Source organism: Sus scrofa, chromosome 10 (assembly GCF_000003025.6).
Source record: "Sus scrofa isolate TJ Tabasco breed Duroc chromosome 10, Sscrofa11.1, whole genome shotgun sequence".
Lineage (NCBI taxonomy): Eukaryota > Metazoa > Chordata > Mammalia > Artiodactyla > Suidae > Sus > Sus scrofa.
Genome location: NC_010452.4, coordinates 24,643,070 through 24,660,265, shown reverse-complemented (window position 1 = coordinate 24,660,265; position 17,196 = coordinate 24,643,070). Strand labels below are relative to the sequence as shown.

General features: G+C 50.3%; 1 protein-coding gene across 6 annotated transcripts in view; it reads left to right on the top strand.

Annotated features, from left to right (window-relative positions):
- The window catches only part of SYT2 (synaptotagmin 2), an 88,554-nt gene that overhangs the window by 66,933 nt on the left and 4,425 nt on the right, over window positions 1-17,196 (top strand). For 3 of the 6 annotated variants that reach the window (XR_002336281.1, XR_002336282.1, XR_002336280.1), the window contains exons 2-7: window positions 11,020-11,209; window positions 12,326-12,492; window positions 13,724-13,843; window positions 14,110-14,277; window positions 14,444-14,611; window positions 15,488-16,248. Coding sequence is in view for 3 of the 6 variants with exons in the window: in XM_021064566.1 (XP_020920225.1) it covers window positions 11,038-11,209; window positions 12,326-12,492; window positions 13,724-13,843; window positions 14,110-14,277; window positions 14,444-14,611; window positions 15,488-15,605; window positions 16,115-16,248; window positions 16,985-17,101 (1,164 nt within the window). In the remaining 3 variants the exon portion in view is untranslated. Of the gene's footprint in view, window positions 1-11,019; window positions 11,210-12,325; window positions 12,493-13,723; window positions 13,844-14,109; window positions 14,278-14,443; window positions 14,612-15,487; window positions 16,249-16,984; window positions 17,188-17,196 lie in introns of those variants that run through there. The other 3 variants (XM_021064565.1, XM_021064564.1, XM_021064566.1) reach the window with 2 other exon arrangements.

Here is a 17,196-nt window from a genome sequence, read left to right as displayed (position 1 = left end):
TTGCATGTATCTTTTCGAGTCATGGTTTTCTCCGGGTCAGATGCCAGGGGTGGAATTGTTAGATCAAGTTGTAGTTCTGTATTTAGTTTTTTAAAAAACTTCCATACTGTTCTCCGTGGCTGCACCAATTTACATTCCCACCAACAGTGTAAGAGGGTTCCTTTTTCTCCGTACCCTTTCTAGCATCTATTGTTTGTAGACCTTTTTTTTTTTTTTTTTACGGCCACATGTGTGCCATATGGGAGTTCCCAGGCTAAGGGTCAAATCAGAACTGCAGCTGCCAGCCTTGCCACAGCCACAGCAACATGGGATCCGGGCCACGTCTGCGACCTACACCAAAGCTCACGCCAATGGCAGATCCTTAATCCACTGAGCGAGGACAGAGCTTGAACCAGCATCCTCATGGATACCAGTCAGGCTCATCACTGCCGAGCCACAGTGGGAACTCCTGTTTGTAGACTTTATGATGATCGCATTCTGACCCATGTGAGACCTCACATTAGTTTTGATTTGCATTTCTCTAATAATTAGCATTTTTTTTTCTTTTTATGGCTGCACCTGCAGCACATGGAAGTTCCTGGGCCAGGAGTTGAATTGGAGGTGCAGCTGCAATCTCTGCCACAGCTACAGCAACACTATATCCGAGCTGCATCTGTGACCTATGCTGCATCTTGCAGCAATGCTGGATCCTTAACCAGCCAGGGATTGAACCCATATCCTCACAGAAACAGTGTTGGGTCCTTAACCTACTCAGCCACACCAGGAACTCTGCTTTTAGTTTCACCGATCTTTTCTATTGTTTTCTTCATTTCCATTTAATTTATTTCTGCCATCATCTTTATGATTTCTTTCCTTCTACTAACTTGGGGTTTTGTTTATTCTTCTTTCTCTAGTTGAGTGAGGGGTAAGTCTAGGTTGTTTATTTGAGATATTTCTTGTTTCCTGAGGTGAGATTGTATTGCTATAAACTTCCTTCTTAGAACTGCCTTTGCTGCATCCCATAGGTTTTATGTTTTACTTTTATTTTTATTTTTGCTTTTTAGGGCTGCTCCTGCAGCATATGGAGGTTCCCAGGCTAGGGGTCAAATCGGAACTACAGCTGCCGGCCTACACCACAGCCATAGCAATGCAAGATCCAAGCCATGTCTGCGACCTACACCACGGCTCATGGCGATGCGGGATCCTTAACCCATGGAGCAAGGCCAGGGATCGAACCCACATCCTGTGGATCCTAGTTGGGTTCCTTACTGCTGAGCCACGATGGGAACTCCTCCTATAGGTTTTAGATCATTGTGTTTTTATTGCCATTTGTCTCTAGGTATTGTTTGATTTCCTCAGTGATCCATGGGTTGTTTAGTAGCGTATTGTATAGCCTCCATGTGTTTGTGTTTTTTGCAGGTTTTTCTTGTGGTTGATTTCTTGTCTTATATCCTTGGGGTCAGAAAAGATGCTTAATGTGATTTCAATTTTCTTAAATTTAGCCAGGCCTGATTTGTGGCTCAGAATGTGATCTATCCTGGAGGATGGTCCATGTGTCCACGTGTGCTTGAGAAGAATATATATTCTGTTGCTTTTGGATCTTATATATATATATTTCAATTAAGTCTATCTGGTCTATTTCATAACTTTTTCCCCTTTATTTTATGGCTGTACCTGTAATAGCATCTAGAAGTTCCTGGGCCAGGGATTGAATTTGAGCCTCAGCTGCGACCTATACCGCAGCTATAGCAACACCAGATCTTTTAACCCACTCCGCTGGGCCAGAGGTCAGACCCACACCTCTGCAGCGACCCCAGCTGCTGCATTAGGATTTTTAACCCACTGCACCATGGTGAGAACTTCTGGTCCATTGAGTCATTTAAGGCCTGGGTTTACTTTTTGATTTTTTTTGTCTGGACGATCTGTCCATTGCTGTGAGTGGGGTGTTGAAGTCCCCCACTATTATTGTAGTATTTTTAGTTTCTCTCTCTCTCTCTCTCTCTTTTTTTTTTTTTTTTTTTTTTTTGCTTTTTAGGGCCGCACTCATGGAATATGGAGGTTCCCAGGCTAGGGGTTGAGTCAGAGCTACAGCTGCCAGCCTATGCCAGAGCCAACCAGATCCGAGCCATGTCTGTGACCTATACCACAGCCACAGCAATGCAGGATCCAAGCCATGTCAGCAACCTAGAACACAGCTCATAGAAATGCCGGATCCTTAACCCACTGAGTGAGGCCAGGGATCAAACCTGCAACCTCATGGTTCCTAGTCAGATTCCTTTCCACTGAGCCACAACAGGAACTCCTAGTTTCTCTCTTTAAGGCCATTAGTTGTTGCCTTATATGTTGAGGTGCTTCTGTAGTGGGTGCATATATTTACAATTGTTATATCTTCTTCTTGGATTGATCCTTTGATCATTACGTAATGTCCTTCTTTGTCTCTTATAACCATTTTAATTTGAAAGTCTATTTTGTTTGATATGAGTACTGCTACTCCAGCTTTCTTTTGATTTCCATTTGTATGGAATGTCTTTGTCCCTCCTTTCACTTTCGGTCTGTATGTGTCCCTAGAACTGAAGTGGGTCTCTTAAAGACAACATATATACAGGTCTTGTGTTTGTATCCATTCAGCCAGTCTGTGTCTTTTGGTTGGAGCATTTAATCCATTTACATTTAATGTAATTAGCCATATGTATGTTCTTATTGTCATTTGGTTAATTGCTTTGGATTTATTTATTTTATTATTTTTTCTTTTTATGGCACACCTGCAGCACATGGAAGTCCCCAGGCTAGGGGTTGAATCGGAGCTGGAGCTGCTGGCTTTTTGCTACAGCCACAGCAATGCCAGATCTTACTTGCATCTTTTTTGTTTTTTGTTTTTTGTTTTTTGTTTTGCTTTCTAGGGCTGCACCTGCGGCATATGGAAGTTCCCAGTTTAGGGGTCAAAGTGGAGCTGCAGCTGCCCACCTACACCACAGCCACAGGAATGCAGATCCAAGCCATGTCTGCGACCTATACCACAGCTGATGGCAACTCTGGATCCTTAACCCACTGAGCGAGGCTAGAGATTGACCCCACATCCTCCTGGACACTATATAGGAGTCTAAACCCATTGACCATGATGGGAACTCCTATGGCCTTTTGCTTTTCACCTAGAGAAGTTCCTTTAGCATTTGTTGTGAAGCTGGTTTGGTGGTGATGAATTCTCAGCTTTTGTTTGTCTGTTGATTCCTCTGTGATCTGAATGAGAGCCTTGCTGGGTAGAGCATTCTAGGTTGTAGGTTTTTCCCTTTTCTCACTTTATTTTATATCATTTTATTTTTTGCTTTTTAGGGTTTTTTTTTTTTTCGTTTTTCTTTTGGAGCTGCACCCATGGCACATGGAGGCTCCCAGGCTAGGGGTCAAATTGAAGCTTCAGGTGTCAGCCTACACCACAGCCACAGCAACACAGGATCTAAGCCATATATGTGACCTTTACCACAGCTCATGGAAATGCTGGATCCTTAACCCACTGGGTGAGGCCAAGGATTGAACCCACATCCTTATGGATCCTATTTGGGTTTGTTAGCCACTAGCCATGATGTGAACTCCTCCCTTCTTCACTTTAAATATATTGTTTTGTTTCTTTCTGGTCTGCAGAGTTTTTGCTGTAAAATCAGCTGATAACCTTGAGGGGATTCCCTGGTATATTGTTTGTTGCTTTCCCCTTGTTTTTAGTATTCTTTGTCTTTATTTTTTGTTAGTTTGATTAATACATGTCTTGGTGTGTTTGTGTTGTGTTCATCCTGTATGGGACTCTCTGTGCTTCCTGGACTTAAGGGTGTGTCCTCTTTTTCAATTTTCAGGAATTTTCAGCTATAATATTTAAATACAATATTATCTCTCTGTTCTCCTTCTTAGACACTTATAACATGAATGTTGGTATGTTTAATGTTGTCTCAGAGGTGTCTGAGTATGTCCTCATTTCTTTTTTTTTAAAAATTTATTTTATTTTATTTTATTTTTTATTTTTTGGTCTTTTTGCTTTTTCTAGGGCCGCACCCCTGGCATGTGGAAGTTCCCAGGCTAGGGGTCTACTCAGAACCGTAGCTGCCAAGTCTACACCAGAGCCACAACAATGCGGGATCCGAGCCACGTCTGCAACCTACACCACAGCTCATGGCAATGCCAGATCCTTAACCCACCGAGCAAGGCCAGGGATCAAACCTGCAACCTCATGGTTCCTAGTCAGATTCATTAACCACTGAGTTACAATGGCAACTCCTAAAAAATTTTAAATTAAAGTTGATTTACAATGTTCTGTCAGTTTCTGCTCTACAGCAAAGAGACCCAGCTATACATATATATACATTCTTTTTTTCCTTTCACATTATCCTCTATCATGTTCTATCACAAGTGACTAGATATAGTTCCCTGTGCTCTACAGCAGGATCTCATTGCTTATCCTCTCCAAATGCAATAGTTCACGTCTATTAAGCCCAGACTCCCAGTTCCTTCCACTCCCTCCCCCTCCCCCTTGGCAACCACAAGTCTGTTCTCCAAGTCTATGAGTTTGTTTCTCTTCTGTAGATAGGTTCATTTGTGCCATATATTAGATTCCAGATATAAGTGATATCATATGGTATTTGTCTTTCTCTTTCTGGCTCACTTCACTTAGTATAAGAATCTCTCGTTCCATCCATGTTGCTGCAAATAGCATTATTTTATTTTTCAAGGCTGAGTAGTATTCCATTGTGTATAAGTACCACATCTTCTTAATGCATTCCTCTGTCATTGGACATTTAGGTTGTTTCCATGTCTTGGCTATTGTGAATAGTGCCACCATGAACTTAGAGGTTCATGTTTCTTTGAATTACTGTTTCGTCTGGATATATGAGCTGGAGTGGGATTGCTGGATTTTATGGTAACTCTGTATTTAGTTTTTTAATGTACCTCCATACTGTTTTCCGTAGTGGTTGTACCAGTTGACATTCCCACCAACAGTGCAGGAAGGTTCCCTTTTCTCCACATCCTCTCTAGCATTTGTTATTTGTAGGCTTACTTATGATGGCCATTCTGACCGATGTGAAGTTGTACCTCATTTTAGTTTTGATTTGCGTTTCTCTTATAATTAGTGATGTTGAGCATTTTTTCATGTGCCTGTTGTCCATCTGTATGTCTTCTTTGGAGAAATGTCTATTCGGGTCTTCTGCCCATTTTTCACTTGGGTTGTTTGTTTTTGCTATTGAGTTGTATGAGTTGTTTGTATATTTTGGAGATTAATCCCTTGTTGGTTGCATTGTTTGAAACTATTTTTTCTCATTCCATAAGTTGTCTTTTTTTTTTTTTATGGTTTTCTTTGCTATGAAAAGCCGTAAGTTTGATTAGGTTCCATTGGTTTGTTTTTGGTTTTATTTCTAATGCCTTGGGAGCCTGACCTAAGAAAACATTAGTATCGTTGATGTCAGAGAATGTTTTGCCTATGTTCTCTTCTAGGAGTTTTAAGATGTCTTGTCTTCTGTTTAAGTCTTTAAGACATTTCGAGTTTATTTTTGTGCATGGTGTGAGGGTGTGTTCTAGTTTCATTGATTTACATGCAGCTGTCCAGTTTTCCCAGCACCACTGGCTGAAGAGACTGTCTTTTCCCCAGTTTATATTCTTACCTCTTTTGTCAAAGGTGAATTGACCATAGGTGTCTGGGTTTGTTTCTGGGTTCTCTATTCTGTTCCATTGGTCTGTCTGTCTGTTTTGGTACCGGTACCACACTGTCTTGATTACTGTGGCTTTGTAATATTGCCTGAGGTCTGGGAGAGTTATGCCTCCTCCTTGGTTTTTGTTCCTCGGGATTGCTTTAGTAATTCTGGGTCTTTTATGATTCTATAAAAATTTTTGGGTTGTTTGTTTTAGCCTGTGAAAAATGTCATGGGTAATTTGATGTGGATTGCATTAAATCTGTAGATTGCTTTGGGTGGTATGGCCATTTTAATGATGTTAATTCTTCTAATCCAGGAGCATGGGATATCTTTCCATTTCTTTGGATCCTCTTTAAATCCTTGATTATTGTTTTATAGTTCTCAGCATACAAATCTTTCCTCCTTGGTCAGGTTTATTCCTAGGTATTTAATTTTGGTGGGTGCAATTTTAAAAAGTATTGCATTTTTTTTTTTTTTGTCTTTTTGCCTTTTCTAAGGCCTCTCCCTTGGCATATGGAGGTTCCCAGGCTAGGGGTCTAATCAGAGCTGTAGCCACCATCCTACGCCACAGCCACAGCAACACGGGATCTGAGCCGCGTCTGCGACCTACCCCACAGCTCACGGCATCACCAGATCCTTAACCCACTGAGCGAGGCCAGGGATCGAACCCTCAACCTCATGGTTCTTAGTCAGATTTGTTAACCACTGAGCCACAAAGGGAACTCCGAAAGTATTGTATTTTTATATTCCTTTTTTGTTTGTTTGTTTGTTTTAGGGCTACACCCATGGCATACAGAAGTTCTCAGACTAGGGGTTGAATGAGAGCTGCAGCTGCCATCCTACACCACAGCTCATGGCAATGCCAGATCCTTAACCCGCTGAGCAAGGCCAGGGGTCGAACCTGCAACCTCATGTTTCCTAGTCAGATTTGTTTCCACTGGGCCAAGATGGGAACTCCTACTGTTCGGATTCTTAATCTGTTGCACCACAATGGGAATACTAGACTTTAGGTTTTGTTTGTTCTTCTTTTTCCAATTCTTGTAGGTGGTAGGTTAAACTGCTGCTTTGAGATTTTTCTTCTCTTTTGAGGAAGGCCTGAATTGCTATGAACTTCCCTCTAAGAACTGCTTTATTGCTTTTGTGGCATCCCATAGATTTTGTGTGGTTGTGTTTTCATCGTTGCTCGTCTCAAGGTTTGTTTGTTTGTTTGTTTTTGCTTTTTAGGGCCGTACTTGCTGCCTATGGAAGTTCACTGGCTAGGGGGTCAAATAGGAGCTGCAGCTGCTGGCCTACGCTATAGCCACAGCAACTTGGGATCTGAGTTGCAGCTTCTACCTACACCACAGCTCACACAACACTGGATCCTTAATCCACTGAGCAGGCCGGGGATCAAACCCGCAACCTCATGGTTCCCAGTTGGGTTCGTTTCTGCTGCGCCACGATGGGAACTCCTTTTTATTTTGGATGCGATGTCTTAAAAATATCCATTAAGTCCAGTGGTTCTATTGTGCCATTTAGGATCTCTGTTGCCATGTTGATTTGCTGTCTAGAAGATGTATCCATTGATGTGAGTGGGTTATTAAAATCTCTACTATCATTGTATTCCCATCGATTTCTCCTTTTATGTCTATTAGCATTTGTTTTACGTATTTTAGTTTTATGTATTTTGATGAGTGTAAAATCCTCTTGTTGAATTGATCCCTTTATCATTAATGAGTGTCCTTTTTGTCTTTCTTTATGGCCTTTGTGTTAAAGTCTATTTTGTCTGATAGGAGTATTGTAACTCCCACTTCCTTGCCATTTCTTTTCCTGTGAACTATCTTTTTCCCTCCCCTCACTTTTAGTCTATGTGTGTCCTTTGCCCTAAGGTGGGTCTCTTGCAGGCAGCATATTGTAAACTCTTGGTATTTTTTTCCACTTTGCTACTCTGGGTCTTTTGAACAGTTAGTTAAGGTAATTGTTGGTACATGTGTATTTATTGTCATTTTAACCTGTTTTCCAGTTGATTCTGTTTCTTCTTTGTTCCTTTCTTTTTCTTTTGGGGGCTTGATGATTTCCTTTTATTTACTTCATTTTTATTTTCCTTTTGTGTTTTTTTTTGTGGATTTATTGTTTGTTTTTGATTTGTGGTTGCCTCGTATTTCTTTAAAATATCGAACATAGTTTATATATGACACAGCAACTGCATTCCTAGGTATTTACCCAAGGGAAATGAAAACATATGTCCACACAAAACGTACACGTGGATGTTCATCAGAGCATTATTCGTGATAGCCCCAGAGTGGAAATAACCCAGGTTTTCAGAAATTGATGAAGAGATAACATAAAATGTGTTATCTCTGTCATGGAGTATGATTTGGGCATAAAAAGGAAGGAAGTGTCAACTGTGCTATGAGGTGGATGAGCCTCGAAGACACTGTGTTCCATGGAAGAAGCTAAACCCTAAGGTCACATATCATATGACTTCATTTCTGTGAAAAGTCAGGAGTTCCCACTGTGGTGCAGTGGTTAAGACTGGCTGCAGTGGCTTGGGTTGCTGTGGAGGGAGGCACAGGTTTGCTCCCTGGCCTAGGATCTGGTGTGTGTTGCAGCTGTGGCTCAGATTCAGTCCCTGACCTGGGAATTTCCCTTTTCCATCTGAAAAAAGGGCGGGGGGTAGTTCCTGTTGTGGCTCAGTGGGTTAAGGACCTGACATGGTCTCTGTGAGGATGCATTTTTTTTTTGCTTTTTGTTTTTTGTTTTTGCCTTTTCTAGGGCCGCTCCCGTGGCATATGGAGGTTCCCAGGCTAGGGGGTTTAAATGGAGCTGTAGCCACTGGCCTAAACCACAGCCACAGCAATTCGGGATCCGAGCTGCATCTGCAACCTACACCACAACTCACGGCAACGCTGGGTCCTTAACCCACTGAGCAAGGCCAGGGATCGAACCTGCAACCTTGTGGTTCCCAGGTTCGCTAACCACTGTGCCACAATGGGAACTCCAGGATGCGGTTTTGTTCCCTGGCCTAACTCAGTGGGTCAAGGATCCAGCGTTGCTGTGAGCTGTGGTGTAGGTCACAGATGCAGCTCAGATCTAGTGTTACTTTGGCTGTGGTGTGGGCCCACAGCCACAGCTCCGTTTCGACCCCTAGCCTGGGAACCTCTGTATGCTGCAGGTGCGACCATAAAAAGAAAAAAAAGAAAAGTCAGCATAGGGACATCTGTGGAGATAGAATGGAGCCTCGTGGTTGCCCAGGGCTGGGAGGAGGGTGGGAAAGTGGAGCGACTAATAATGAAATGAGGTTTCTTTTAGGGCTGGTGAAAATGTCCTAAAATTAGATTGTGGTAGTGGTTGCACAACTTTGAATATATTAAAAACCACCAAACTATACAATTTAAATGACTAAATTATATGGATGTGAATTCCCCTCCATAAAGCTGTTTTGAAATCAGGCCACGCTGGCCTGGACACTCAGCTTTGTCCCGTGATTGGTCCAGTTGTGGTTCTCATCAGAGTGGACTGCTAGCCCCCGGTGGCGAGGGCCAGTGGGGGTTCCTTTTCATTTCAGACCAAATTTCAGGATCAAGATGCTTTTAATCCAGCAGAGAACCAGAGCTTAATAAATGCTTGGAGGGGTATGAGGGAGGGAGTCAGGTCCCAGTTGTTTGTGAAGGTCACGTGTCCCCAGGGGTGAGGACTTGGGTTCTTAAAGGCGTCGGTGACCTCAGGGCTCCTAAAACGTCCACTCTGAAAACCCCTGCATGCAGAATGAACTCACCCCTTGCACATCCTGAGAAAAACCCTGCTTTTACCTGTAAAATTTGTGTGCTGTTTGCAGCCTGCTGTGTAAGGTTTTTTGCTTTAAGAAATACTGTGCGTTGCTATTAAGTAAGACTGAGGCTTCTGTGCTGTTTGTTCTTATGACCTGGAGCACCTGGTGTGGTCACTCCATCTGTGGACACCCCTGGGCAGGTAGCAGAGGAATGTTCATGCCAGCACCTGTCTGACCTCACCGTGCCTTCAGAGAAGGCTTGTACCCTCATTCTGGGAAGCAGAAATAGCTGGCGGGGGTGGGGGGGAGTAGGATTGGGGGAACAGTCTTGAAAAACTCGTAAGACCCATTCCCTTAAATGCAATATTTGTAGTGGCAAAACCTTGAAAACTGGCTAAGTGTTTAATTGTGGACGGGTTAAACCAGTGTGGTCCTGCTGTGCAGCAGGATACTGTTCAGCGGCATAATAACAAAGGACATTTAGCAAGGCCAGGGATCGAACTTGCAACCTCATAGATCCAAGTCAGGTTCGCTCACCGTTGAGCCATGATGGGACCTCCCAAAGGACTCTTTTCTTTTTTTTTTTGGCTTTTCTAGAGCCGTTCCTGCAGCATATGGAGGTTCCCAGGCTAGGGGTAGAATCCGAGCCGTAGCCACCAGCCTACACCACAGGCACAGCAATGCGGGATCCCAGCTGCATCTGCGACCTACACCACAGCTCACGGCAACGCTGGATCCTTAACGCACTGGGCGATTGAACTTGCAACCTCATGGTTCCTAGTCGGATTCGTTAACTACTGCACCACAATGGGAACTCCCAAAGGACATTTTCAGTGATAAAAGTTCATGACAGAATTCTACATGAAAAAAAAGGCAGATGAGACAATTATATATATATATATAGTTTGGTCTCAACATGTAAAACACTCTCAGAAAAAATATTGTTATAAAATTCTCCAAAAATGCTAAGCTGGGTTACCTCTGGAAGGTAGGATCATGGACGGCTCCCCTTCCCCGTCTCCCTGATGCTTTGGTGTCAGTGACATGCTCGTGTGGGGCCGTGAGTGCTGGATGCGCAGCGGGCAGGACTGGAGTGGAACCTGAGCCGGGGGCGACCCGGGGAGGAGGCTCGGAGGGGTTGGGCGCTGAGGGAGCCACCAAGCCAGGCGGTCTGGAGGGTCGCAGGCAGGGTTGCTGGAGCAGGTGAGGAGTTGGGGGCTCAGCAGGTCCTGCCCCCCCCCGGGGGGGCCCACCCCCCACTCCTTCCTGGGGAGGGGGGTGGCTGGGACAGAAGGAGACGGTGAAGGCTGTGCTCTGCAGGCTTGGGGTCAGCGATGGTTTGAACCTCTGTTTCAGGCCTTGGGGGGCTGAGGGCCTGGGGCTGCCCAAGCTCCGAGCCTCCGTTTCTGCGTCTATGAAGTGGGGTGATGGTGATGCCCATGGGGCTGGGGTCTGACTCGGGGGCGGGGGGGGGGTCTTGGCGCTGGGGCCTCGGGCCAGCAGGGTGGGGGCCACTGGAAGGGATGTGACTTGTCATTTGGAAGAGCCTCTCCCGGCCTGTGGGGCGCTGCCACCCACACTCGGGCCCCTGGAGCGCTCACCCCGCGTCTTCCCCCGCAGCTGCCCGCCACCACCGCCATGAGAAATATCTTCAAGAGGAACCAGGAGCCCATTGTGGCTCCTGCCACCACCACCATGCCCGCGGGGCCCGCAGACAACTCCACGGCGAGCGGGGGTGCCCGGGAGGGCCCGGAGGATGTCTTTACCAAGATGAGGGACAGATTCTTCAATGAGATGAACAAGATCCCCCGTGAGTGGCCCCGTGTGCGATGGGGGTGGTATCATGGGGGCCGGGCTGTGACTGTGTTTGGATGTGTCAGGGCTCCCCATCAGGAACAGAGGCCAGTGCGGGCTGGCATGAATGAGGGGACAGGGGGCTTTACGTGCCATTCCTGACCTCCTGGGGAAAATGGCCTAGGAAATGGTCAAGGGCTTGCTTCTCCCGTGGAGCAGCAGGTTTAGGATTGAGGTTGTCTCTGCAGTGGCTTGGAACTTCCCCGTGCCATGGGCATAGCCAAAAAAAAAAAAAAAAAAAAAAAAAACACCAAAAAAACAAACAGTCAAAAGAAGATAAAACAGGGAGTTCCCTTCATGGTTCAGAGGTTAACAAACCCAACTAGGATCCATGATGGCACGGGTTCGATCCCTGGCCTCACTCAGTGGATCGGGGATCTTGTGTTGCTGAAGCTGTGGTGTAGGCCGGCAGCTGTGGCTCCAATTCAGCTCCTAGCCTGGGAACCTCTATATGCCGCAGGTGCAGCCCTAAGAAAACTAACAAACAAAAAACACAAGAGGATAAAGCCTTATGAAACAGATCATTATCCAAGTTTTCCGGTCACAGTTTAAAAGTGCTTTATTTTGTAAGGTATAAAATAAAAGCCCCCACCACTTCCTGGATTGCTGGTAAAGGCTCAGATTAGGGGAGCAGCCTGTGCCCAGCCAAAGCCTGGGGTCCCTGTTGTGTCTCAGGACTGGACACGAGGGGTGGGCCAGGCCTTCCCCTGCCTGGTCTGGTGAGGATTGTCCCACCCCCGGGATGAGCCCATCTCCTAGGACCAGAGCCATCAGATCTTAGCAAGCCGTGGTCCTCCCTGGGTACAGCTGGCTGCTGTGTCCTCAAGGTCATTGGCAAGAGCACCAGAGTGTGTGCAGCTTACATGCAAATCACTCCTGGGTTAAAGTGTGCAGGGTGGGCATTGGGGGGCGGGGGCTGGTCTCTACCTATCTTTTCCAGTGTTGGGTCGGCTGCAGGTGGGCACCGCTGACCTTGGCCTCCCCGTGGCAGTGCCCCCCGCCCAGGCTCTGATGCCAGTGTTGTGGGGTTGGCTGCGGGCAGGCACTGCTGACCTTGGCCTCCCTGTGGCAGTACCCCCCTGGGCTCTGATCGCCATCGCTGTGGTCCTGGGCCTCCTGCTCCTTACGTGCTGCTTCTGCATCTGCAAGAAGTGCTGCTGTAAGAAGAAGAAGAACAAGAAAGAGAAGGGCAAAGGCGCGAAGAACGCCATGAACATGAAGGACATGAAGGGAGGCCAGGTAGGCGGGACCGCGTCTCCCTCAGCTGGGGGTGGGGCGGGGCTCCCTTGTGTCAGCAGGGCCTGGTCCTTGATCCACCCCACAAGAGGCCATTTGGGACAAAATGCCGAGAAGAGAGACCCCTGCCCACCCACGAGCCACTGTTGGGTGATCTTGGGTCTGCTGCTCCAGGCTGGTCAGCCAGGTGCTGCCGTAGTGCCCCCTGGGGCGGGTGGGACCGCTGGGTCTGGTCCACAGGGACTTGGACCTTTTATGCCTGGCATCCCGGTGCAGTAGAGTTGGACCGACCCCAAGGCCCCCGTTTCTCCTCCTAAGTTTGCAAAGGCCTCCAGCTGCCTCCCTTGCCCCACGCTTGTTCTGGGGGAACAATTCCTTCTGCCCAAGGGGTCAATACGGGGGTGGATGGGAGGGCTGATCTCAGGGTCTGGTGGGCTTTGAGTGTGTGTGAACGTGTGAGTGTGAATGTGTGTGAACATGGATGTGAGTGTGAACATGTGTGACCATGTGTAGACATATGAGTGTGACCTACATGTGTGAGAGTATGTGTGTAAATGTGTGAACACGTGCACGTGACTGAACGTGTGTTAGTATGAGTGTGTGAACATGTGTAAAGTGTGCACACACGAGTGTGAACACGTGTGTGAACATGAGTCTGAAGGTGAGTGTGAGTGAATGTGTGAGTGTGTGGACGTGTGTGTCTGTTGGTGTGTTGGTGTGTGAATGTGGGTGAACGTGAGTTTGTGTGTGACATGTGAGTGTGTGAACGTGCGAGTCTGTGTGTGTGTGTGAACGTGTAAGTGTGTGAGCCTGTGTTACTGTGTGAATGTGGGTGAATGTGAGTTTGTGTGTGACCATGTGAGTGTGTGTGTGAACGTGTATGTGAGCATGTGTGTATGAATGTGTTAGTGCGTGAGTATATGTGAACATGTGAGTGTGCAGGGCCCAAGCCGCCCTGGCCCCGCCGCAGCAGGCTTTTCTCACCACCTTCTCTCTGCTCCTCGCACCCGTGGACTCACCTGGCCGGGACACCTGCACTGCGCACCTGGTACGTGTTTCTGGGGTGGCGGCCTGAGCAGGGGGGCACAGGGAGCCACCCCCACTCCAGAAGCTGCATGGCCTCTGGGAGCGTGCGGGCTCCCGTGGGGACAGAGCCCCCAGCTCCAGGCTGGGGTCTGCACTGGGTGGCCTTTGTGCCTTCCCTCCAACCCTCCCCGCCTCCTCAGCCCCCCAGGACGATGACGATGCAGAGACGGGCCTGACGGAGGGAGAAGGCGAGGGGGAGGAGGAGAAGGAGCCAGAGAACCTGGGGAAGCTGCAGTTCTCCCTGGACTACGATTTCCAGGCCAACCAGGTACGGGGGCTGTGGGGGGCAGGGGCTCGAAGGCACCCGGGGCCTGTCGGCGCCTATCGTCCCCCATGGGGCGGGCGGGCTGGGCAGGGGGCTAGGGGAAGGGTCCTGCCGACCTTGGGCAGATGGGCTGCTTATCGGCTTCCGTTTCCCCAAGGGTCACTGATTCCAGGGGGACAGAGGGACACTAAAGCCCTGCCCGGGGCCCGCCTGCCCCTCCCCCGCTGCCCCCTCTGCTCTGACTCAGGTCTGTACCCCTCTCTCCACAGCTCACCGTCGGCGTCCTACAGGCCGCAGAGCTGCCTGCCCTGGACATGGGAGGCACCTCGGACCCTTACGTCAAAGTCTTCCTCCTTCCGGACAAGAAGAAGAAATATGAGACCAAGGTCCATCGGAAGACGCTGAACCCCGCCTTCAATGAGACCTTCACCTTCAAGGTGCAGCCCCGCCCCGCCCCGCCCCACCCTGCGGCCCCGCCCCACCCTGCGGGCCCCGCCCTGCGGCCCCGCCCCCTCCACCCCGCCCTGTCTGTCCTCACTCCATTCTGTCTCCTCTGTGTGAGGCCCCAGGCCGGCTGCCCCCTCATCTGCCTGTGCCCTGCAGGTGCCCTACCAGGAGCTGGGGGGCAAGACCCTGGTGATGGCCATCTACGACTTCGACCGCTTCTCCAAACATGACATCATCGGGGAGGTGAAGGTGCCCATGAACACCGTGGACCTCGGGCAGCCCATCGAGGAGTGGCGGGACCTGCAGGGGGGAGAGAAGGAGGAGGTGAGATGGGGCTTCGGGGGCGGGGTCCCGGCTCCTGTCCTCAGACCGGGGGCCTCCTTCTGCTGATGAGCACACGGACCAGTGAGGCGCTCAGGTGGATGGGACGTGGTCACTTGCTTGTCCCAAGGCTCTGTGCCCACTTAGGGCCAGGGACCCAGGACTCGGCCTCATCCAGCCCCTGGACAGCTGGACTGTTCTAGAGGGCTCCCAGCCAGGGTCTTGTCTTCCCAGAAACTGCTGCAGTGTTCATTCACTCACCAAATACTTGCTGAGCACCTGCTGTGCACTCAAAACTCCATTTTAGTGCCAGTTGTTTGAGCCACACGGGAGGTCCAAGCTGCTCCAGTTGTTCGAGTCAGCCAAGCCTGTGCCGGGCGCCAGGCGCTGCACTGGGTCCTGCCAGGGTGGCCAGACTTGGCTGGAGGCCCCTCTCTCTGTGAAGCTTCCATTCTGGGTGTGGCGTTGGCAGAGAGCTTGGCCCAGGAGTCCCAGCGCCAAGTCGCTGCGGGGCTTTGAGCAAGTTGCCCCCCGCCACTGGTCACATGAAACATTGCCTGTGACATTGATGGAAGAAAAAGGATGCAGAGGGCTTTGAAAACCTCAGCTCCCTTTGCAGGTGGGGCGGTTGTGATCAGCAAGGAGGCTCCCAGGGCTCAGGCACCACACCCACCCGTAGGGCCCTGCTCAGCCTGGGGAGGGTCCCTGACAACCCCTACATCTGTCCAGAACCTCCCAGGTGCCATGCACCCAAGCCGCCCACAGCTGGTTCTGCTGGGCTTGCTGAGCCCTGCTGCCCTGTAGCTGGGGGGTCAGCTATTCAGTCATGCTGGACGCAGGGGGATGGCTGAGATGACCCGAGTCCCCTTGCCTGGACAGCCCGAGAAGCTGGGTGACATTTGCACCTCCCTGCGCTATGTGCCTACCGCCGGAAAGCTCACTGTCTGCATCCTGGAGGCCAAGAACCTGAAGAAGATGGACGTGGGGGGCCTTTCAGGTGCGAGCAGAGCAGCTGGCCACCATCGGGGGGCGCCCGCGGGCCGCTCTCTGTGGAGCCCTGGGATTCACAGAGGAACACAGGCTGGGGCCAGCAGCTTCGGGTCCCCAGGGCAGGGCTGGCTGGAGGTGTGGGCCTGGGAGGCAGGATCCCAGACAGGCGTCTACTTCTCCTGGGGGCTGCGGGCCGATGGGGAACTCAGCCCAAAGTGGTCTCTCATCCATCTGGGACCTTCTCAGGGAGGCTCTGCCCCAGGGGGGCTCGAGGTAAGGACGGACTTTGGGGGAGGGGGGAGCTGGGCCGCAGCACTGGGCTCTCATGGGTCAGGAGAGTGTGCCACATCCTGGGACCTGTCCTGCGGCCCCAGGCAGGAGCTTTCTCATCTACACAGTCAGCAGGGTTGATGGGACGGGGCACGGAACTCGGGGCTGCCAGAGTGGGTCCTGGAGGCACCGCCTGGGCCTGGACGTGGGCGCGGCTCAGGGCCTCTCCGGGTGGCTTCCCCGCAGACCCCTACGTGAAGATCCACCTGATGCAGAACGGCAAGAGGCTCAAGAAGAAGAAGACCACGGTGAAGAAGAAGACCCTGAACCCCTATTTCAATGAGTCCTTCAGCTTCGAGATCCCCTTCGAGCAGATCCAGGTGCTGGGCCACAGGGGGGAGGGGACCGTGTCTGCTCCCAGCTGTCCGGACCAGGCCTTGGGCCCTGCAGGCCGGCAGGGGTCTGCGTGGCAAGCTGCTCCCCAGCCCCCAGGAGTGGGTCGGGGTCTTCCTGGGACTTGGGCAGAGGCCAGTCCCACAGAATCTGACACTGTCTGGGGCCCATAACCGGCAAGACAGCCGCCACCCGGCTGCCAACCCCCCACCAGCCTGGCTCCCACCCCTCACCTGATGCTCTGAGCGTTTCCTCAGCCTGGTTTGCTGACCTGTAGGGAGGCCCGTCCTTGCTTGGAAGGAGCCCACAGTGAACAGCCTCTGGGACACTGAAGTGGGGGCTTGGATGTGGGGACAGGCACCCTGGCAGCTCAGTGGGGCTTCCTGGAGCGAGCTGGTCCTACAGGGTGGGAGACGCCCTGTCCTCTCAGTTCCTCTTGGTTCTGCCCCAGGGCATTCCCCCATGCACCCCACAGGGCACCCCCAGAACACCCCACAGAGCACCCCAGCCCCCCCACTCCATCCTCATCACATGGCCTGTGTCTAGCCCTCAATGTCCCCCCTCCGAGACCCCGCAGCCAGGCACCCTCTGGCTTGACCCTGGCCCTTCCATCCCTCCCACCAAGGCCAGTCTCTCCTTCTGAAGCTCCCCCCACCCCCCACCTCACATCCTGCCTCCTCTGTGGCCCTGAACTTGCTCAGGTCCCTGTGCCTCCACCTCCAGCTCCCTCCTGGGTCCTCGCCTCTCTCCCCGTCACTTCCCTGTGAAGCTGCCCTGAGTTCCCTGTGCTGCCGTCAGTGCCCCTTGTCCTCCGTGAGGATGTGTCTGCCTCTCCATTAGGGGTGAGATCACGGCCTCCACCCCTATGCGCTGGGCGCTGCTGGGCACCTGCTCAGTGACAAGGGCGTGGCCCTGCCCCATGTGACCCCGTCTCC